The 22,195-nt window shown below is 43.0% G+C and overlaps 2 protein-coding genes across 10 annotated transcripts in view; both read left to right on the top strand.

Annotated features, from left to right (window-relative positions):
• Positions 1–12,876, top strand: part of LOC117745053 (protein MTSS 1-like) — a 45,007-nt gene extending 32,131 nt beyond the window's left edge. For 5 of the 8 annotated variants that reach the window (XM_034553047.1, XM_034553046.1, XM_034553045.1 and 2 more), the window contains 10 exons: positions 4,508–4,665; positions 4,916–5,023; positions 5,191–5,288; positions 6,704–6,968; positions 8,386–8,499; positions 8,930–9,181; positions 9,379–9,591; positions 9,848–10,007; positions 10,139–10,396; positions 10,702–12,876. In XM_034553047.1, the coding sequence (XP_034408938.1) occupies positions 4,508–4,665; positions 4,916–5,023; positions 5,191–5,288; positions 6,704–6,968; positions 8,386–8,499; positions 8,930–9,181; positions 9,379–9,591; positions 9,848–10,007; positions 10,139–10,396; positions 10,702–11,249 (2,174 nt within the window). In that variant the 3' untranslated portion in view covers positions 11,250–12,876. The remainder of the gene's footprint in view (positions 1–4,507; positions 4,666–4,915; positions 5,024–5,190; positions 5,289–6,703; positions 6,969–8,385; positions 8,500–8,929; positions 9,182–9,378; positions 9,592–9,847; positions 10,008–10,138; positions 10,397–10,701) is intronic. The other 3 variants (XM_034553050.1, XM_034553049.1, XM_034553048.1) reach the window with 2 other exon arrangements.
• Positions 12,877–15,261: 2,385 nt separating this feature from the next.
• The window catches only part of LOC117745179 (transmembrane protein 65-like), a 28,900-nt gene continuing 21,966 nt past the window's right edge, over positions 15,262–22,195 (top strand). The window contains exons 1-2 of one of the 2 annotated variants that reach the window (XM_034553301.1): positions 15,262–15,515; positions 16,081–16,382. In XM_034553301.1, coding sequence (XP_034409192.1) covers positions 16,103–16,382 — 280 coding nt within the window. In that variant the 5' untranslated portion in view covers positions 15,262–15,515; positions 16,081–16,102. Of the gene's footprint in view, positions 15,730–16,080; positions 16,383–22,195 lie in introns of both variants that reach the window. The other variant, XM_034553300.1, reaches the window with a different exon arrangement.

Here is a 22,195-nt window from a genome sequence, read left to right as displayed (position 1 = left end):
CTCGAGTGCCTTGTGAAGTGTTCTTGAAAAAGAAGTTGAACAAGAAATCAAAGCGTGCTCCATAACTGAGCCTCTGCTCAACATGACGGTTGAGATAGAAAAGAGAATTTATTTCAATGAATTCCGTACTGCCGTAACAGTAAAGATATGTGGTGAGAAGAAGAGAGGAAAACGGGTTTATACAACTTGTCTTTTTTTTTATTCTGAGGTGTTCCCCTTCAGTGTGGTTTAGGTGTCTGTTCATTTGCTCCACTCACACGTGCACATTTTTGTCTCGTGTTCGACGAGCCACCGAGTTACCAAACCAATAGCAGGAAGTGTTGCCGGACTTTGTAATAATCTGCGATGCTTTAAATGCTTTTGGATTGCCATTGTTTTGGCTACAAACTGTAAATGAAAAGTCGATAAAAGCAGATGATTCAATAACTTTACATTTTAATGACCTTTTATCAATCAGCATATTGATACTCCTATAGTTTTATCTTGAGCAACCACTGTGACCGCGTATGACGGTACATGCCAGTAGAGTATTGAAGCAAGCACTTTAAATCATTGCGGACAGGGAGGAAATACAAATATAATACTTTCCTTGTTTTCTATTAATTGGAAATTAATTTAATTTAGTTTGTTAGATATCATTTATTTACCCATTTTAGGGATTCCCCCACTCTAACTCTTAGTCACTCTAAAATGAAGAGCACTCCATTTATACACAGAAAGATCTGTCTGCTTGTGTATATCTGACGTGTTCTGTGTCTTTTGAGGGTGTTTCTTTGACCTAAGACCCCGGCCTTGCTAAGTAACAGCCTGTGACTGAAACCTAATGTAATGGAATCATTGATCATGTGAAAGCTGAAGAAGCTAATCTCGTTTTCGTGTTTGTCCACATAAACATGTGTGCGGAGGGCCGTCAACCTATTCATCTCGGCTGAATTTCTGGCAAGTTGGAAAAAACTAATATAAATAATCAGTAAGACTTCAGCTTGATTCAATGTTTTTAACCTAAAACTGATCGATAAATAATAGATTGTACAACACAGCAAAGCCGATGAACGTCATAACCACTCATCTACTGAACATGTGCAGTGCAGTATTTTGTGTACAATCCCATAATGTGTCTATGTTTATCCCTTTAAAGGAGTCTCCTGTTCTATCCCACACATATCAGAGCTTCTCCTACCTGCTGCCCTGGCTGTTTGTGTGGATGAGCAAATTAGCTAACTATTTCCACTAATTTGCATAATCTAATAAAGTGATGAGGCCTACCTAAATTGACTGGTAAAATACATTAACATGTATTAGTTCAATCAACAAACATCTACAGTATATTATCGCTTAGTCATCTTTAAGGCGTGAATCCCAAAATTCAGTCTACACTCCGTGTCCCAGGCAATATTTTTGTCGATAATTGAAAACTGACGGCGCTTGTGAAATAATGTCCAGGGTTGATTTGTCTTCAATGCAGTCGGTGCACTTTGACCTTCAAGCAACCTCCAGTGTTTGTCTGTGGTTGAACAGAAAGAGGAAGTAGCAATCAGGGGCTCGTTGCACAGATGCACGCGTTATGGCCCAGACACCAGGAATGTGTTCAGTTTAGCGCTAAGGACCCCTCTTCTCACCACAAGTTGACATCTCGTGTGTTTGTGTGTGTGTGTGTGTGTGTGTGTGTGTGTGTGTGTGTGTGTGTGTGTGTGTGTGTGTGTGTGTGTGTGTGTGTGTGTGTGTGTGTGTGTGTGTGTGTGTGTGTGTGTGTGTGTGTGTGTGTGTGTGTGTGTGTGTGTGTGATTACGCCTTTTATATCAACAGGGACGTCTGCCTCAAGCTGATTGAATATTGACGATGGCTTTTAGTTGAATATTAACTATATTTTTCAGTTAAGTGTGTTAGTTGAAAGTAGTTTACAATATTTGCACTTCGTGGTCAGTTTCCACATGAGCTTGTACCACGAGCGTATCCATATTTAGAATGTACTTTTATAGGGCTAAACTCAAATAATACTGAGTGAGCCTAAATTAAGTATTTTTTGTTTTTTAATATAATTAAATGAGTGATGTGATAAATGCATCTTGATCGGTCAACCCTTAACAGACATACATGAGGAAATGGGATACTAATATGATGATATTTAACACTACTCTTATGGGCACTGACACAACGGCATCAAAGAACATATTTGGCTTTCCCTCCGTCTCAGACAAAGTGCCTCAGCTTACAGTAGCGTCTTTCCAAACCCACAGCGGTTGTATTAAGAATACTTAAACTGGTGGGAACAAACTGAATTCAGTCTGATCTTTATTTTTACTGCATGCCAAGGAGACACCACAGCATCACTGGCTTTGGTGCTACTTTTCTACATTGAGGCCAACTAAGGCCGAAGGTTTTAACATCTTTTTATTCATTTTCAGCAGAGCTAATGGAAGCAGGGCTGTGATGTAACCGGAATATGTCTCAGTGTCGCGTAACAAATATCTGAGCATTACAACAGTGCCCTAATTCACAAGAAGCAGCTTTTGTTGTCTTGGCAGGTATTGAGCATTGTTTCATAAAGAGTTGAAATAATGTAGTTTACCTTTTCAAAAACGATTGACCAGCTGTTTATAACTAGTGATCAAAAAACATGATTTGAAATGTCAGCCCTGCTTACAAATTATTTAATTGACAACAGGAGAAAAAAAAGGACACATTTTTCTTGGAGGAAAGGGAATAATGATGAGTTTGGCCCTGATGTGGAAACCAGACTAATGCCTGAGGTCCGTCTAGCCCTCTCATACTACCAGTTCTCCACAAAACCGTGTACAATGTCATTGTATACTTGTTTGCTTAAAAAGTGGTCGTTGGATCTATATGAGACTTAAAATATATACTGCAATTTGGACTTTATACAGTCCATCTACTTCAGCATGGTCTCCAGAGTTAAGGAATATAGTAGGAACACATAAATAACTCGCATTCCTCTGTGTTAGTCACCAAACCAACGAGATAAATGGATTCCCTCCATATTGAAACTCGGTAGAAGAATGGGAAAAACGAAACTGTCCAGTGTAATTGCACATTCTTCTCACTTTGGGAACACACATTGTTTAAAATCCACTACGGTATATAGCTGAGAGATATATCGACATTCACACTGCACTGATTCAAACGGCTCCGTAATGTCAGCTGTTGTGCCAGTGGGGGCATGATGACGGTACATGTTTCCATTTGGCACTTAATGTTGTGCCAGTAGCTTGAACTCAATGTTAATTGTCATTTTCATTGTGGTGTCGTCGACTGATGGAGAGATGAAGTCGTGGAAACGGAGCTTCCCGCCAGCTGTATGTTTATCATACATCATGTATAGACTGCGCTGACACGTCGTAGAGGGAACTGCACACACGCTTATGTTTTACATTTATGGTGAAGTTGATTTGCCTGTGTAACTCTATCAGCCTTTATCTACTAAGGATTTGCATGACATGGATGCAAATGCGGACAAAAGACACCAGTTTGTTATCTTTGCCCAGATGCAATGGCAAACAGACGGACCAGGCCGCAAGGTGGTTCACTGTGGGTTAACCTTGATGTATCAAAGTCAAGACTGTGTGTGTGTGTGTGTGTTTGTCTGTAAGTGTAGTTCAAGTGGTTAGATAATACCTTTGAGGCCCCGGCGTATGTAATCTTGGGCAGTCGCCAGCCTTCCTGCCTCCTCAGAGAACTCGAGAGGGCTTGATTCTGCTTCAGGGTATCCTCTCTTAAAATGGTGCAATCCCAGATGGAAATGCATGCCACCATAGACGCACTCCTACAAACACAACGTGCAGCACAAACACGCACACAGTGCTTAACAACAGAATCACCATGGGACTGTAATTGCCCTATGACCTTTCTGGATTCCGCATATGCATATTCAAACACACAAGGGCCATATGGTCTTGCAGAGACTTCGCACACCTGTCATTCGTGAAAGCACAGACCGATTCTCTTAACCCTGTTTATAAACAGTGTTTGACAAAGAGTAACGAAGAGATAAAAAGTTCTCCCTTATTTGGCCGTCTCCACGTACTCGATTGAAGTCCAAGACAAGCAACAGATTAGCCTTCAGTAGATAACCAGAGGCAGGAAACACTCCATGACAAGAGTGGCCCTTCATGTGGAGGTGACAGACAAAAAGTAGTGGTGACGTTCAAATAATAGCACTGAAGATAGCAGCGTCCACAGTGAAACGTTTAACATGTAGAGCGGTGCTAACAGTCTCAGCCAACACTAGAGAGAAGTGTTGAAAAAACACCAAATGTTCTTTCATGATCATATCGCTTGTGATCATGCATCTTCCAGGAGCATGAATCTATTATCTTTAGTGTTTGTGTGGTGGAGGAAGTTAAAGGGAGAATATGATCCCTCAGGTTTATCGGTAAATTATATATTTTAAACATTGTGACATAGTAAATGGACCAATCGTGTGTTTCATGAAGAGTTGGTCACTTTATTATACCCGTCGTAATGTATATCTTATTTTTGTGTGTCCAAGGTCGTGGTGATATCCAACCCCAGTTGCACAGTGCCATGCAGGATGTCAGTGATAAATACATTCTGCTGGAAGAGACAGAGAAACTGGCCCTGAGGAAGGCTCTTATAGAGGACCGACAGAGGTTCTGCTGTTTCGTGGCCATGCTGCGGCCTGTAGTGGTGAGTAAGGCGGAGAGAGAGAAACAAATCACATCCCCTCACTCCACACCGTCTTTGCTTTTTGTTTTGATCCCACAAACCAGAAAGGGTCTTTTTCATGCACTCTACTTCATCACTCTACTAATAGATGTATATTCTTTGTCCAGGCCATCATTTGAGACCTTTTTTTAAACAGCCGCTGCTTTCAAAAGAGAACTTTTTTTCCCTGTTGTTGACCACTCTGCTCTCTTTCTGCCATTTATTCTTTTAGGATGAGGAGATTTCTATGTTGGGAGAGGTCACTCATCTCCAGGCTATCTCTGATGACCTCAAAGCCCTGACCTCTGACCCGCACAAGCTTCCCCCTGCTAGTGAACAGGTGAGGGAAAATATCAAAAGATGAAACGGTCCTTGGTTACACCGACCTTCATCTTTTAGTCCGGTATGACTTGTTATTGGTTACGTTTCTGCGATTAAATACAGCTGTGTTTAGAGCTGTTCCTCTTCACAAGTATGACGTGGAACTAATATTTCCCTCCCTCTCAGGTGATCTTGGACCTCAAAGGCTCAGACTATGGTTGGTCATATCAAACGCCACCCTCATCCCCCAGTACCACTATGTCCCGGAAGTCTAGCATGTGCAGGTAGGCCCCAACAGCCAATCACAAGACTCCTAGCCATGAAAAAGGAATGTCGACTTTGTCCTTAAAGTAGACATTTACACATAAAAATTATGTTGAGTAGAAAATTTATTTACTCCAGTTATTTTTGATCACCCATTTCCAAAAGCAGTGTAATGAGGAGGGGAACTAACGTACAATGTATGTTTAGGTCATGTTGGAGATTATATGATAGCATGACATGTATACCATACATACATGTATAATCTGTCCTGTAGACCCTCTCAACGGGTATGGAGACAGCTTACATCAGTGTAATACTGTCGGGAACAAGGACATGAAGAAAAGCTCTTGTGTTGTACAATCTCTGTCTGCCACCCGGTGGTCAATAAGGAATAGTTTGCGAAAGCTTTGTCCTAGTTGCGATATATCTCTGCTGCATCTCCTCTATGTTAGTGATTGTTGTTTATTAATTCACTCCACTGAAAACAGTTTGAGTGGACCTATTGTCGAAAGACCGACACACAGATACATGAATAAAAAAGCTACGGATAAATGGTTAACTTTGAAAGAATAAACTAAAAGCATACTTTTGTTTTCGTAGCTGTTCAGACCACGTCTATTACCGTCTGCTCCCTGCTTTTCGTGTGTTTCTCAATGACTTTTGTCCCTGGAAGACAGAAATGTTATGTTAAGGCCGGGTCGTGTATTGCTTTGCATTTGTCAATTTTGGTTTTGTGGGATTTCTGTGATTTGAATCTAAACTTAGATGATGTTATGTCCTGGTGGGAGTGTTTCGAGGCTTTCCAGGTTCTCAAAACATTTAAAACCCACTATAGAGGTTTTATTTAACAGTTCCCGTCCACCACAAGCCATTGTTCTCTTGATCCTTAGATGAATGATGTTTTTAATTCACAACTCATCATGACACTGCCGCTTTTATGCATTTGATGCTTTGCAATTTATAATTGTCCCTCATTTTTAGTTTGTACGTGATTTTGTTCACATTTTGCAATACACCATTTTTATATCTGCTTCAGATATTCAAATAGTAACTTCTCAATTCACACAGTAATTGGCTGTTTTTGCTTTTCACGAGTGCTCCGTGTGATTATTCTCAAAGGCATGAAATCCTGTGATTTCCTGCCTGTAATTATTGCCATTGTGGTTTCACGCCTCTCATGTTGGTTTGTGGTTTTGACTGGATTGGCCTCAGTCACTGCCTGCTGCATCTTGGTGTGCTGTGTTAATTGTTTCCCACCCTGTCTCTCCCCAACCCCCTGCCTTCATTCCCTCTTTTTTTTATCCCCTTTATCTTTCTTATTCAACCTTCCTTCTTCAATCCATGTCTTTGGGTGCACTTGATTCTCTTTACCCCGCCTGTCACTGCCAAACTTCTCTGGTTCTCCCCTCAACCATCACTCCTTCCCCTTTCACAGTAGTCTGAACAGCGTTAACAGTAGTGACTCCAGGGGATCCAGTGGCTCTCACTCTCATTCTCCTTCCTCCTCTTCTTCCTCCTCTTCCTCACACCACCTCTTCCACCACCATCACCCCTGCCAACGGTACCGTAGCTCCACGCTACCCCAGCAGGCCCCAGTCCGGCTCTCGAGCATCTCCTCCCACGACTCGGGCTTCATTTCTTCATCACACGACCAATACACATTGTCCAAATCATCCTCGCCCATGGCAGCTGAAACGAAGGTAAGAAAAACCCTCAGCTACCCACACTTTTCGGTAATTTTGCCTTTTAAGTAAGTGTGCAGATAGTTGAGACTGTAAAACCAAATATGAGTTTCAAGTCATTGTAGTAAGAGACAGAGAGAGAACCTCAAACTAGCAATCCACACAACTCTTTTCTCTCACATCTTCCTCTATGAGGGGCTGTTAGCTGGCAACAGTAAGTCAATGTGATCATGGTGAAGTCATTTTACTGCTATCATTATAGCATAAATGCCCAGGAAATTAGTCGGCCTCCATTCTATCCCAGGGCAAAACAGGTCAGCCCCATCCTGCTATTAAAGAGCTGACTGCTGTGACAGACTGTGGTTTGGCTCGAGCTTACTGTGTGTTGTTTCATTAAATGTATCGCAGTAAAATAACATTATACAGTGTCAACAGGGTATTTTAAAGGCACCGAGAGTGTGTCTCTCTGAGCAGGTCTCATTCTGTGAGTTTTACCAAACCATCTTACACAAGGTTCCAGATAATCATCAATGTGGTCATTCAGAGGATTATCTGCATGGGGTTTGTGGTTTGAGATCAACCATGAGAACCGGCTACACATGCTGACATTTTGTTTGCCCGCCAGCAACCAGAGTTCCCCTGTCCAGAACACATTGGTATAGTTAGACTCCCAAGTTTTTATGATGTAAAGAAGGTGTTTTGGCAAGTCCATACCTAACCTATTAACAGTACAGTCTCAGGAACCAGCCCTCGTATTGCCTCACTCTTGGTGTAGTTACAGTAGTTTATGTCTGAACGAGAGCAGGCTAAACAGGGCTTACATGGGCTTACTCCTTCACCAAGGGTCAATAAGGCTGGGCCATGGCACATTTAATGTGGATCTCTTTGGACAAAGATGGCAGGCGGCTCTGAAAAAGCGCATATCTAGCGGGGGGGGGGGAATGCCAAGCGGACAAAGCTCACGCAGAACGAGAGTGAATCTGGGTGTTTCTTTCACCCGCTGGCAAGCGCCATAACCCTCTAAGTTGTGTTTACAGCCCACAACCGACAAATCCTACTCATTGTGCCTTTAACGTTAATAAAATAGAGATAGATGTCCCACATGTTGAGTTTGTGGGGATACTTTCAATGTTCTAAAGGAGAAGACCCTTGCCTGTGCTCCCCATAACAAAGCTGCAGATGTCCATGCGATTAATTCCGGTATGAATCCCGGTCATTTGCCCGTACTCCTCACTAACTGCTGAGCACTGTGGAACGTTTACTGTGCTCTCTAACCAACTGCTTCTCTCTGCTTGTCTCTGTCGACCTGCTGACATGTCTGTCTTTGCAATTCTTCCCCGCTGTCTCAATTTCTTCCCCCCACCCCCACCCCCTGCTCACCCTCTCCCTCTGGTCTCGTCCCACTGCCTGCTTGCCGCTGCGCTCGCTGTCCCAGCCATGTCCCAGTTCCAGCTCCTCTGAGGTATCAGAAACTGGGCAGCTCCACAGTGACTGCAGCTCCCCCTCTCCTCTAGCTGCTGCTAGTGCACCTCAGCACACTACTGACCAGGTGAAACACACTCATCCACCATAACCGTTCCTCCTCTTTCACATGATTTTCCGTGTGTGTGTGGTGCCAGCATTACGCGCCCACAGCTTCGTCACACTAAACTTCAAACTGGGCTGTATATTGCATCCTCTTCATCAGAGAAATGTTAGAGGAGCCTCCAAACTCCCCCCGGCATGTGCATCGGTTGCTCCAGTTTTCATTCAGTTCAGCATTTGTGACCATTTCCTTTGTTCTGTGTTGTTTTGATAAATATGTATTCATTATTTTGTCTTCCTTTTGTATGATTTTAGTTATGTGGTTGGTTTTGTTTTTATTTCCCACTGTTTATCATTTCAATAATTTATCCCAATTTGTGTTTGTCCTTTTTATTTTTATTTTTTTTGTGGGTTTCTGTTATCATCCCTCCTCCTACCAACGCACACACATCCAGTCGTCCGATGGCTTTGACCACTACAGTCCGGCCAATTCCCCTTACTTGCATACCAACGGAGGGAGTTTGGGGTCAGGGTCAGGCACTGCCTTTCCCTTCTTCCCTCCTTCCTCCTCATCCTACACCACCTCCTCCTCCTCGTGCCCCACTCGTTCATGGTCACGTCCTGCCTCTGCCTTGCTGCCTGACCAACCTCACAACGGCACGTTGGGATCCCCCATGGTGCCTTCATCACGGGTCCCCAGCTGGAAGGTTGGTTCATCATCTCCGTCTGGATGTTCCACTTGTTCCCATCCTCCTTTGTCCAACATGCAACCATTGCTCATTTTTTTCACTGTTGTTGTTGTTGTTGTTCATCATCAGTTTGCATCTTTTATACTTGGGGGCTCATCAAAAGTACATCAGAGAAATGTGAAGTACAATGAACACTGACATGTCTTTCTTTACAGGACTGGGCTAAACCAGGCCCTTATGACCAGCCCATGGTCAACACACTGAGGAGGAAGAAAGACAAGGAGATGCCAGCTGTAAGGGACAGTAATGGTAGTGCGAGTAATGACAGCAGCCGTTCCTCAGTCCCGACCTCAGCGCCGGCCCTGGCTGCACTACAAACATCAGCATCGGTGCAGGAGAAGAACAGAACCGTGGCTGCACCTCTCAAGGTCAGTTGTAGTCCCCGTCTCATACAAATACACCCTTCATTAAGCCAATGTTGCTTTCTGCCAGGTATTATATTTATTGCACATATTCATGTTTGTGTTGTGCTTCCTCAGTTACTGGTTTTTTTTCCCCATCTTGCCTGTATTATTACCTGTTTATTCTTTTAATGACTTAAATACATTTTTGCCTGGCTCTATCCAAACAGTGAGACTCTCAGGCCCACATACCAAAGGTTGTTTTATTTGGTGTTTGCTCCAGGCTGGTGATATTGAGGCCCATGAGGAATTGGCTCTGGCCTTATCCAGAGGTCTAGAGCTAGACACCCAGAGGTCCAGTAGGGACTCCATCCAGTGTTCCAGTGGCTACAGCACCCAGACCAACACACCCTGCTGCTCCGAAGACACAATACCATCACAAGGTAACACTCTTGAATCTAGAAACCAATGGTCAACGATGTTTAAGTACGCTGCTAAACTCTTATCCTTTAGCATCATAACGTACAATAGCTCGTATCACTTCATTGTTAACATCTCTTTTTGTTCTTTCTAGTATCAGACTATGACTATTTCTCAATGGCCGGGGATCAGGAGCCTGAGCAGCAGCATTCTGACTTTGACAAGTCTTCCACCATCCCTAGAAACAGTGACATCAGTCAGTCCTACAGACTCATGTTCCAGAGCAAACGGCCGGCCTCCACAGCCGGCCTGCCCAGCACACAGACTCCTTACCATGGACAGGGGGCCTACTCTGCAGGGCCCTATCCCCCCACACCGGTCCACACTGGGGCTTATCCTTCAGCCTCCCCAGGTACAATTGGATGTGTACACTTAAATCTTTCCATTTTCACTTGCTTGACGTTGTATGTTTGGAAGGTGTCGTCTTAGTTCATGTCAATAACTCTTTTTTAGACTCCCTTACTAAAGGTACTTCGTCAGAAGAATATTTCATGTTGTGTTTTTTTTTCTCCTTTTTTCTTTTCATGTCCTTCATTATCTTCTTATTCTTGTTAACAAATTACAACGGCTGCTGTATAACGTACTGAAATGCACTTCAATATTATTTCAATGCAGTTTGGTAATTGTTAAATTATCTTTTGTGTTCCATCATTGCAGGAACATTTTCAGGTCAGGGATATTTTTCTGGATCCAGCACCCACAATGCCTCTGGCTCGTATTCTACAGGCCACGGTCCTGTTATCGTCACCCCTGGGGTTGCCACAATCCGCCGCACCCCCTCTTCAAAACCCTCCACCCGTCGGTCAGGCTCAGTTGTGGGAACGGGCCCCATTCCTATTCGTACGCCTGTCGTCCCAGTAAAACCCCCGACAGTACCCAATATGTGCGGAGCAGTAAATGGGAGCAGGAGTGTAGAAGAGGTGGGAGGAGGAAGGAGAGGAGGAGAAATCTCAAATTCTCCAACATTTGCAGGAAGGGAGGATGCTGGCACGCTGCCTGTGATGTCCTGGAGTGGTCAGGCTACAACCAATCCTCCCACTGTACTCCTACCCAACCAGCAGCACCTGCACAGTGAGATGGGGCAGGAAGGAGCAGGTGAGGAGGCAGGAGAAGAGTTAGAAGGCAACATGCTACTGGCCATCCGCAAGGGGGTCAAGCTCAAGAGAACCCTCACCAACGACCGCTCCGCACCACGCATCCCATGATGACATGACACACACACACACACAAAAAAATGTGTGAGCTCAGGTGGTTGTAAATGAGATCCAAGGCTTTGGAAAAGAAATGTACACAATCAAAAGGCTTCTTTTGCTAGTATGAGAATGTATTAATACGTAGCATTTCTCCTTCTGTAAATGTTTACCTGTGAGAGTCGCTCACTGCAGAAGCCATCTCTGATTCAATATTCAAAATACATAGATATGCCATTGTTCAGCTTCACACTTTCTGAATTGGCCTATGACGCCGCAGAAATAATGTAAAGCCAAGTTTGTTAAGATATTGGTTTTGACCTAAAGAGGAACACAGGCCCACTTGTGGTAGGTGGAGTAATTATACGAGTACAAGGATAAGACCGAAGACATTAGCTCCTCAAATAGAGGTTTTTGGCCAAAGCACTAAAATGTATTTTGAAAATCCGAGCCCACAGCGTCAAACGAGGACAGAGTAGCATTACACAACAGTGAGTACATTTCCGCAAAGACATATTTTACACACATGCATCCAGTATTCTTCCTGAATGGCTGGACAAGGACAATGTTGTCTGCCTCTTCTCAGTGTAAAAAGACTCTGTGTATATAATCCGTCCCATTGTTTGGGGAGCGTTTTACCATCGTGGGACAAATACTCCTTCTAACTGCCTCCACTTGACGGATGACTTGGAGGGACGCCCTGACGGCGGCGGTGTTGTCGTCCCCTCACTGTTAAAATACTTGTTACTTGAGATCTCCGCCGAGCCAACGGGGACAGAGGCTGATCGAGAAGCAAAAAATGGACTTCCAAGTCAGAGTTGTCGGAGACGACCGTGTGACTAGAGCGTCACATGGTTGATGCCGTGACATGAACGGCCACTCCGAGTTCCGACCTGTTTTAGTTTGTTTTAGCATTTACATGATTTGTAAATAATGTTGCGTGCCTCTGCTGCTAAGGAGTGTGTTGGCTCCTCCACAGTGTCACAATCATTAAGGTTCACATCTTTAAACCGGATAGTTATGGATTTCCAATAATGATCATCAAACCCTGTTACCTTTGGCCAGGAATGAAGTTTATTTTCAGCATTTTTTTCCATTTTGAATCTTGTTTATTAATATGCGATATCTACATGCTGAGCTTTGTAGAACTCCTCAGTGGTTTGTGTTTATATATATTAGCCCTTATATATTAGCCCCTTGTTTTTTGTAGCATTTATTAGCCGTATTAACTACCCGCTGCGCATCGATTGCTCAAAACATTACTAATGAATGTCAAAAGTACAGATGTGCCTTGTCAAAAATCAACATTAATTAAAATGTGTGTATATATATATATATATATATATATATATATATATATATATATATATATATATTATTAGACATTTTATCCGACTTTTTTTCAGGACAAATATTTGTCGTTGTTTCTAAAGTAATGAGTAGAAAGCTGTAATTAGTGATGCAGACCTGTTTTGTCACTCTTTGTTGTCTGCTTTGAAACACATGTAGCGTGCATGCTCATGTCCTTTTGATCCATTAGGTTTTTACTTTTGCATCCGTCAACTTTAATTCTAGTGACATAGAAGGTGTCAAGGACATACATACAGATTTTGTTTCAATAAAAACTAGGCGATTAAATCAATATGCATCGTGTAATTTAAGAAGTCTGTTTGGGAGATGTGAGGCCTTTCCCTTAGAGTGCAGCAATGTCAGACTAGAGGCTGGAAGCAGTTCATATCATCGCCTGTGTTTTGATTTACATTTCACTTCAAGCACTGCGAGACCATGGCTACTACAAAATGTATGAAAATGTAAATGTTATTCAGCTTTACAGGTTATCCAATAACTCACTTTTCTTTTTTAATTTATTTTCTTCTGCTCGTCTTTTCTTTTTTTTCTCAACCTATTTTTATACGTGTATAAAATATCAGAGTTATAGAGTTGTTTCCTCTATCCATGCATGTACTATCTGATGATGTGTTGTTTCATCAGTGAAATGTTCATGACCATCCTACTACGATTCATTGGAGTCCCGTATTTCACACACATGCGTAATTGCACTTCATTTTGATAATTGTATGCATGCTGGCTGGTTTAAAAACGACCAGTAAATACAAACTAAATGTGTTCCTCTGACTTCCAGAAGTCTGAAACACGATTTAACATTTGGGGTTTTATTACGGTGAAGCCTGCATCAGTATTATGGGTTCACATTTTCGGGACAAATGGTATTTGCATGATGTAGAGCTGATTCCAGACCAGTTTCTGTTAAGTCAAGACAGTGGATATCTTCAGAAGGAGTTTGCCTGAATCATCATTTTATAATTTGTAAAAATTAATATGTTCCTGTTTTAATTATTTTATAGCGACTGAGCTGGGAGCAGACTGGTGACATGCAAACGTGTAACTGTTTCCTGAAGATGATTTTAATTTGTTTGAAACCCAGTTATTTACAACTGATTTCAGACAAAAAAAATGTATTGAACTTGTTAATCTTGTTGGCATCAAATATTATTATTAGATTTAAGCTAAATGCACACAGTCCACAAGGTGTGACCTAATCTGACCTACGGTTTCCAAAGACATTGTAGCATGAAAATCTACTATATTTTAAACAGGTTTTCTATGTATTTAATGAAATCCAAATGTACAATAGAAGAAATGGCAGCAAAAGAAGTGATGATGAAGGATGTAAAAAAGATAGCTGTCATCTCTGCCTGAATTAAAACCAAAGTGTCAACGGAGGGATGTGCCACACGACTCTACTCTACTGTTTGATTTCAACAGTCAAAGATGATATTACTTCCAAGATGGTTCTGGAAACCCAGCATTCAGTTCTGGAGATTGTTGATGATGTTAATATTTTTGTTTGTTTTTTTGGCCGTCCAACATGTCTAAACGTATATATTATCAACCTGTAATTTCCATATTTAAATTGCTAGCATAAATATATATTATATCAGAGTTGCCAAAAGCCAGTATAACCTACGATTAAGACGTTTATAGTTTGTGAGGGTTTGGATGTACACTAATACCTTGTTTCTAGTTTAGTTTTTAGCTTATTATTCCCCCCCCCGAGGAGAGTTGACCTCTCTATCTGTCTCTGTACAGTCCAACAGGCTATAATGCAGTTTGTTTCAGGAAGTTAAAAGGTTGTTATTTTTTTTGTGTAATGACCGCTTTAGCAATATAATAAAAAATATATACATTTTGCATTGGCTCATTGACTTCTTGATTGTGCAAGTGTGCGTGACCTCTGTGTGGATCAAGAGTATCAAACATGAGACAAGAACACCTCCCGAATATTGTATGCATCTTTCTCTCAGGAAACATCTTCAACCGAACGATTTCATCTCGTAGGTATTCCTGAACTTTGAGATAAAGTTGGCAAAACACTCGTCCATTTATTTGCTGTTCTGGAGCTTTCTACCCTGTCACGCTGCCCTTATCAGCAGATTACATTCGCTCGCCATCAAAATTCAAAACTTTTAAAGTTGAGCTTGACATTTCATTTCTGAATCGTTGTTTTTGTTGCACATTGATCTCTCATGGAGTAACTAAATACATTGAGCCCGTTGTTTTGCTGGTGACCGCTTTACACCCAGTGTTTCTGTGCTTGGCCACCAGGGGGCGCTGAACTCCTTTTAACACTCAAACCTGGTTCATGGCTTCTGCTTGGCGCATGCGTCACTCCTCCCATCCTCAGAGGCCTGGAAACACTCGTCTAACAAACACAAGTGCGGCCGAAAAGCATCAATCTGCCACAGAGGGCAAGCAACACATCATGCAGAAGGTTATGAGTAAGACCAACGCTCTCCCCCCCCTTCCTGGCCCGGAGAGCAGGTTTTCCTCCCCGACACATAACTTCCACATGGTGTCATGTTTTCTGCGGGGTGTGGACGGCAGTCTGGCTGAATAGCTCCAATGTCCCACATGCATAATGGCAGAGGGAGAGATGGGCGCACACACACACACACACACACACACAGTCCTTTTGACTCCGTGACGTGCAATACTGTGTGACGTCACCAGAGCAGATACCGTTGATTTAAACGCTCATATTTTCGTACCCGGAGTACGACACGAAGACAACCGACCGTTACATATATCGGTGCCCGTGTGCAGCGTCGACGTTACGTCCGGCGGTGCCGTCAGAGTTACGCACAGAGGAAAGCGGCGCTGCTATTGGAAAATATTATCGGGCTGCCGGCCGCTGACGTGCCCTCCTTCCTCCCTCCCAACCCTCACATCCTCCGCCTCGTGCCATCCCGTCAACCAGAGGTTAAACCAGCCGCAAATATGTGATTTTTTTTTCTCGGTACACAGCCGGTTAGCTGTTCGAGGTTCCGCACGACCATCTAGAAGATTCCACAGCTGCTTATAAAGGAAAAAAGAAAAAAGAAACGCGCGCGCCGGAGCAGCTTCTGTTATTTCTTTTCAAGGTTTTTCCTCTCGCGGAGGTTGTGTCGGACGGGACAGCGGAGCATCGACTGAGGTGCGACCGATAAGACAAGTTTCAGTGGGATTTTTAGGACATCTGTCGCGTCTTTTCTTTCTGTTTTTTTTTTCTTCAAAACGGCTTCCGAAATCGTTGTGTTATTAAATAATGTGTGATAGTTATTGCGAGGCCCGTTTTTCGCCCCCCCCCCCCCCCCCCCCCCCCCCCCCCCCCCCCCCCCCCCCCCCCCCCCCCTCATAACTCGGAGGACGTGTCGGCTACTGCCGGAGCGGTAGTTGCAGTGATCATTTCAAATGATGGGCACAGATATTGTCATAAAAGCGGCTTGTCGTATGAAGTGTGTAACCGGGCCTGTTGTGCTGTCCTCCTCCACTCTTTCTCCATCAGGTCTCCCCTCCCGAGCCCAGCGATGCTGCCCTGCCTGCGGAGAGTCCTGCCGCCCGCCCTCTCTCTGAGAGCCGGGACCGGGTTGGCCACAGCCGGACTGAGCAACCACCAAGCACCGGGCACTCCTCTCCCCGCGCGGCTGGTGCAGCGGCGTAACCTCGGCACGCACCCGCTGAAGGAGTCCGTGGAGCCCCTCGACTCGCCCCGCGGAGCCAAGGAGTTTATTTACACCCTCCACCCGACCGAGCGCACCTGTCTGCTGCGAGAACTTCACAGGTTCGAGTCCATAGCCATAGCTCAAGGTAAGGGATGTGCAGCATGCGGTGTTACATGTTGAGTGAATTTTAAATCATTTAAAACTGATGGATAATGTTTTTTTTGCATCTTAGTCGTCATCATCAACTACAGGTCATAGTTAGAGCTATTGTTAACCACTGGACACTACATATTCATACTTACATACTCACCTGTCAGTCACATAAGCTACAGGCTCTAGTATCAGGGGACAGGCTGTAATAACATGGAGTGACCTGTAGTGTAGTTAAGAGTATAATGTTGATAACATCACAGCTTTGATTTTAATCTCTCGAAGGGAAATGGAATTTCTAAAAAAAAGAAAAGTTGGAAGACTCTAGGTAAAGCCTAGTTTTTCCTCACACTGTAGCTCCACAGAGACAGACAGCTAATCCCTCTGTGCTGATATGCAGCAGACCCCGATCTCTGACCCCTGACCTCCCTCAGAGAAAAGATCATTTATTGGCAGGGATAAATACAGCGTGTGCCATAACTGTAACTCTTATTTCCATATCAAGCATCAGTCACACAGTATGTCAGCAGGGAGTAGACGGCCGTGTGACTCAGTACTGAGGCCTTTGGTTGTGGCTTTCAGGTGAATTGTACGGACAATCACATTTTTGCAAAAGTAAAGCATTGATTGGACTTCATGAAGCATACGAATGAAATTATGAGACTAGTGGATGTCCAACAGACGCAGAGGAAAAGAAGGAAGTGGGTCGATCACTACAGAGATAGAAGAGGGAGGAAAGAAGTGAGCGATAATGATGAAGATGCAGAACACAAGGTTCTCTCTGGTCGTGTGCTGCTCTCAGCTCAACTTAAACATGTACTTTAGGTTCCATGCCTGCAAAATTGTTGGATATTAGATTTGAATGTGGAATACAACTCTGCTAGCTATTGAAAAATAATAATAGAATTAAAGATATATCCTGGAAATGTAATCAGCGCTCCTTTGACTTTGTCAGTGAAAATATTCAAATTGATATCAGAGCTCTAGAATTGTGAATAAAGTACCGTTGCTTAATTCCTGTAGAATTTCTGAGGAGAAAGGGAACTTGTTTCTCCTCAGTATGTGAGAATAAGGTTACAGTTAATAATGTTCAAAGTGGTGATTACAGCGATGAACCGTTCTGATTCACTGACAGACCATCATATGATGTTCAGTGTTCACACCTTTAGTGATAATTACTGACCAATAAGATTTGACCCTGTTGGATTCCAACAAAATTGTTTCCCCTTATTGCACATAGGAAATTAATGTGTGACTCTCGGGAAATGAGAGGGACCATTGTAGCCGGTCGTCTTTATGAGGCGTTTCAATGAGATTCTCCATGCTCGGAGCTCCAAATAGTACATTATTATTTTCCTGTCGGGTGCGGATGATTGCATCCTGTCCACGTGCTGTACAATATCAACACAGAAATATCAGAGACTATAATGCTTTCTAAAAAAAAATTAAGTAGACAGGATGGCATGAAAATGAAGAGATGTCATGACATTTTTTAGCTCGATTTTGAGCTTCCATGAAATGCACCAGAGGCCTTTACAGTAAGTGAGGTTTTGGTGTCAACCCCAACCAGATAGATTGACACACAACTTCATATTTTGTCAATTCTTGACCACAGATTGAGAGAACGGTGTTTGTTAGTGTTGGGAGGTGACGATAGAGGACAGCTCCTTGGCTCTGTTCTCACCTGTGGGGCCTGCCTGGCTGGAGCTCGCTGACATGCTCACCTTCACGCTATAAAAACCCTCTGGGATTGTCTTCCCTGCTGTGTGTGCCGGGCTGCAGGCCAGCTGCATCAGTGGTTGCTGGACCGGTCGACTCCCTCTCTCGCTGACTTGCCAGCTGAGAGATTGATTTAGTTCGACAGGCTCATCAACAGCCATCATCTTTCTGCCCACAGGCTGCAGGGCACCTGAAGCAAAGCCCTTATTTTCCTGATGTTTATACATGCAGGTTCGCTGAATGGTGTGGAAAGTGGAACTTGAAGCTCCCTGACATATCTTTGTACTGGGCAGTCCTCGGAAGTCTACTGCAGGAAGTCCACGCTGGTTGAGGCATGTTTACTGAATGAATTCACCTTCACTCTTAGATTAAAGAAATACATGTTACGATACAAGATGCCTGACTGAACATTTAGTCAGTTTGCTCCTGTAGACACACAGCAACATTAGCATTTCTTGTGAGTTGTATTCCAGTTGATTTCTTGCTCAATACAAGTCCAATATTCTCTCTCCTCTTTGCTCTGTTTGTTTCCCCACCAACTCCTGAAGGAAACACATCTGGCTCCTTCGCTGCTAAATGCACCACTGTGACCATCACCAGTTCGTTATTGCTGGGCGGGCAGCATACAGTCTGTATCCAGAGTGTTATGCTGAAAACAGCCGACTGCTGCAGATGTAAACCAGTTATTCATCCAGAACAATAACGTTATCAGCTGTAAAGTTGAAAGATGCTTAAACAACTGCAGCGTCGGTAGAACATACAATTTGTGAAATGGGTTTTCTGTCACTACGTCTCAATCATTGTGCTGTAAAAGCAGATTAGACGAATCAGAGTGTTTCCAAATCCATCACACGTTCACTGTATTGCAAACTGAAGGCTCGTCAGCTCTTTTTTTTGTCCTATCCGGTTTCCATGTCTAAATTTCCAGTAAATTTGTAGAGTTTCAAATGTTTTGTACTTTATTCTCCAGGCAAATGCCCGCTGAGCATTTTGGGGGCAGAGAGTAGCAACAGCCGGAATGCTTTAGATAGGAAGAAACAAGTCGTAAGTACAGTACATTCTCCTTCCTGTAGGGGATTCGGAAGGTTTGAAGAGCTCTTGTACAGGTAGAAATGCCCCGTTCTCAGAGAAATGGGAGGAGAGAAGGCACAGTTTGAAGAAAGAAAGTAAGTTAGAAGACAGAGGGGGAGGTGGGATGAGAGCAGAGGTATTTAGAGGATAAACAGACGAGAAGAGAAAGGATGGAGAGGAGAGAAGTGAAAACGGTGGAGAAAAACTCATAACCACACTTGGTTCAAAGTTATTCAGATGTATTTAATGAGGATATTGATACCAATTTCTGTTGGACAATTCTTTTAGTTTGACTCGATACAAAAAGAGCAAAAAAAATGAACTTGTGATAGCAACATACTTCAACGTAGAGAGGTGTTTCAAAGACATGAATCAAGACCCATAAGGGACATTTTGTGATTTATTTTCATGACAGTTTAGGAGAATACAACTCAGCCTGAAGCACAGGTGTAACGCCTTTTACATGTGTGACCTACACCAGTATCTTGATGAGTCATGAGGTCTCAGAAATGACGCTGGTCAGAGACCAGCTCAGTGATTACCCCACGGGCCTTTACATGGTGCTGAAATATACATATTTGAAATAACTAACCAACTAATACGGGGACCGGGATATTCATATGAAACAAAGAACATATTACTTATTAAGTTAGGAGACATTACATAAGGCTCTACGTAGTGATTCTCATTGTGAGTGTATAATAGGAAATAAAAGGACCTCACTGTAACTATGATTTTCAACCCAAGGTACCATGTTGGAAATCATCATCATGACAAATCTGGAAAATAGAACTGTGATATATGTGTTTGAATATTAGTTGAATTATTGGTTTGAGTCTTATCACTTAACCTGGTCACAAAATCAATTTTTTTCTTTCATGTTATAACACATTTTAAGGCATAATTCATATGATATTTGACACTATAGTTCATAAACTGTGCAGAGGAGAAATAATCTGAGCAGGAGTAAATGCTGACCGATAACCAATGTTTTTGTGGAACCTATTTCTAACAGACCACCAGGAACATAGAGTAGGCTATTATTGCATATAGAATGATCATTTTCAATTTAAAAATACAGAATTCTTCCTCCATCCTTAAAGAGAAACTAAGCAAAGATTTGGAGAAGGAAAAGGAGAGATGGACATGCAGCAGATTCATGAATGAATGTGTGAGTGAGCAACCAATCAGAGATCCTTCTGGTCCATCTGGCCCTCTGTGATCATTAGCTACTCAGTGAATTCCATTACACCAACGTAGCATTCCTTCAGTCCTGCTGGTAGAAAAGAAAATGTGAGGGGAGACGAGATGGAAGCAATTTCTCCCCATGGCTCAGAGTATGGAGAAGTACTGAAGGGGGAAAGTTGATTGGAGAAGCAAAAGAGGATACAAGGGATGTCTGGTTTCTCTTTATGCTTTCACCTCAGTAACCCTTGAGGCGGCAGTGCAAAATCTCAGTGGCATGAACAAACCTCCTCTTCATTTCTTTTTCTGTAACCAACTCGTCTTAAAATGTAAAATGTTTCTCTGCTCAAAGCATTGCTGTCACGGTGCCTGGTGATATTATAGTCCTCCTTTTTTGTGGGGAAAACCGTCTCACAGCCTTTTAGATTAGAGCCTTTGTACCTAAACTCAAGGACAAAGGAGAGCACCTTTTTTGGCTGCCTCAGCTAATGCAGTCTTACCGGAAGTGTATGTCTAATTCACATACACTGCTGCATGATGCTAGTCCATGGGGACATTTTCCCCGCTGTGACCCACGCACAAACACAAGTGTCTCTCTTCTGTCTGGTATAAATAGTGGAGGCATGAGCATTGTTGAACATCACATAGACTGTAATAATACGCTGCATGTATTTATTGAGTGCAGTTTGCTGCCAACAACAGAGCTGCAGCCATGAATAACTAATCAGTCTTGTTGTGCCAAGGAGATTTCAGACTGGTTCTCCTTTGGAAACCTAAACTGCAGTGGGTGCTAAACCCCAAAACTTTAAGTTATACCTGCTGATGCTGGAAAACAAATAGGTAGAGCGATGATGATGAGTGAGTTGTTTTCCTTTAAAGGATACTTTTGTTCTGAACACACATGGGACCCAGGACACGGAGAGGCTGGCGGTGGAAAGAAGATTGTTTTTATATCCAGGGGTGAATAATAATACATTTGATTTATATAGCGCTATTCATAATGCTCAAAGACACTTGACAAATGTTTAAAATCATCACAAAAGATGTATACAATAAAAACATAGAGCACACGATCCCACATTAAAAGAAGTTCTGAAAAAAAGCCAGATTACTGGCGCCAGTGGGGAAGGAATGGAGATGATGGCGTTAGCGGGGAATGAGGGAGAAGCGCGGCGCGCAAGGGAGCCAGTTTGAAGCTAGTTGATAGCTGGCAAGATGACGACAGACAGGCAGACGCAGGAGAAACAGGGAAGTAACAGGGAAGTTACACGAAGCACGATGAAGCGGCATAGCTACTGAGTTGGCCTTGAAGTAAAGGTTGAAACGACAATCAGGCGAGGAAGGGCTGAGTTGCCGGGGGAGATATACTGCAAGCTGATGAGCAGATGACTGGCAGGTGTGGTGATGAGCCGTGCTGATCAGGACAGACCAAACGTGAACGCCATTTGTCAAATACGTCATCACTGTCAGCACTCTTTACGCAACCGAGGGCTGCGTATTACATTTTAGCATGTCAAAAGATTATTTTATCGGGTGAATGATGGCACGAGTTAGTTGTTAGCGAGCTAATGCTATGTGTTAGCTAGCTACTGAAGTTAGCTAAAGCACTTTTTTCTGATTTATCAACAGAAATTGCCATTTAAAAGGCTTTAGCTTAACTTACAAAAATAAAGTTAGTCTGAAACCTTTTGGACAAAATGCTAAATTTCGGCAAATCTGAGATCGCCAAGTTTCCCCATTCGTCCTGCCAATGCCTCACTCTTGTCTTCCTAAAGGCTCTGTTTTTTTTCTTCAGTTCGGCCGCTTATAAAAATTAAGTTGTGCGATCTTTAC

Source organism: Cyclopterus lumpus, chromosome 16 (genome assembly GCF_009769545.1).
Source record: "Cyclopterus lumpus isolate fCycLum1 chromosome 16, fCycLum1.pri, whole genome shotgun sequence".
Lineage (NCBI taxonomy): Eukaryota > Metazoa > Chordata > Actinopteri > Perciformes > Cyclopteridae > Cyclopterus > Cyclopterus lumpus.
Note: the sequence above shows the minus strand (reverse complement) of the source record. Positions and strands in the feature narration are given on the sequence as shown.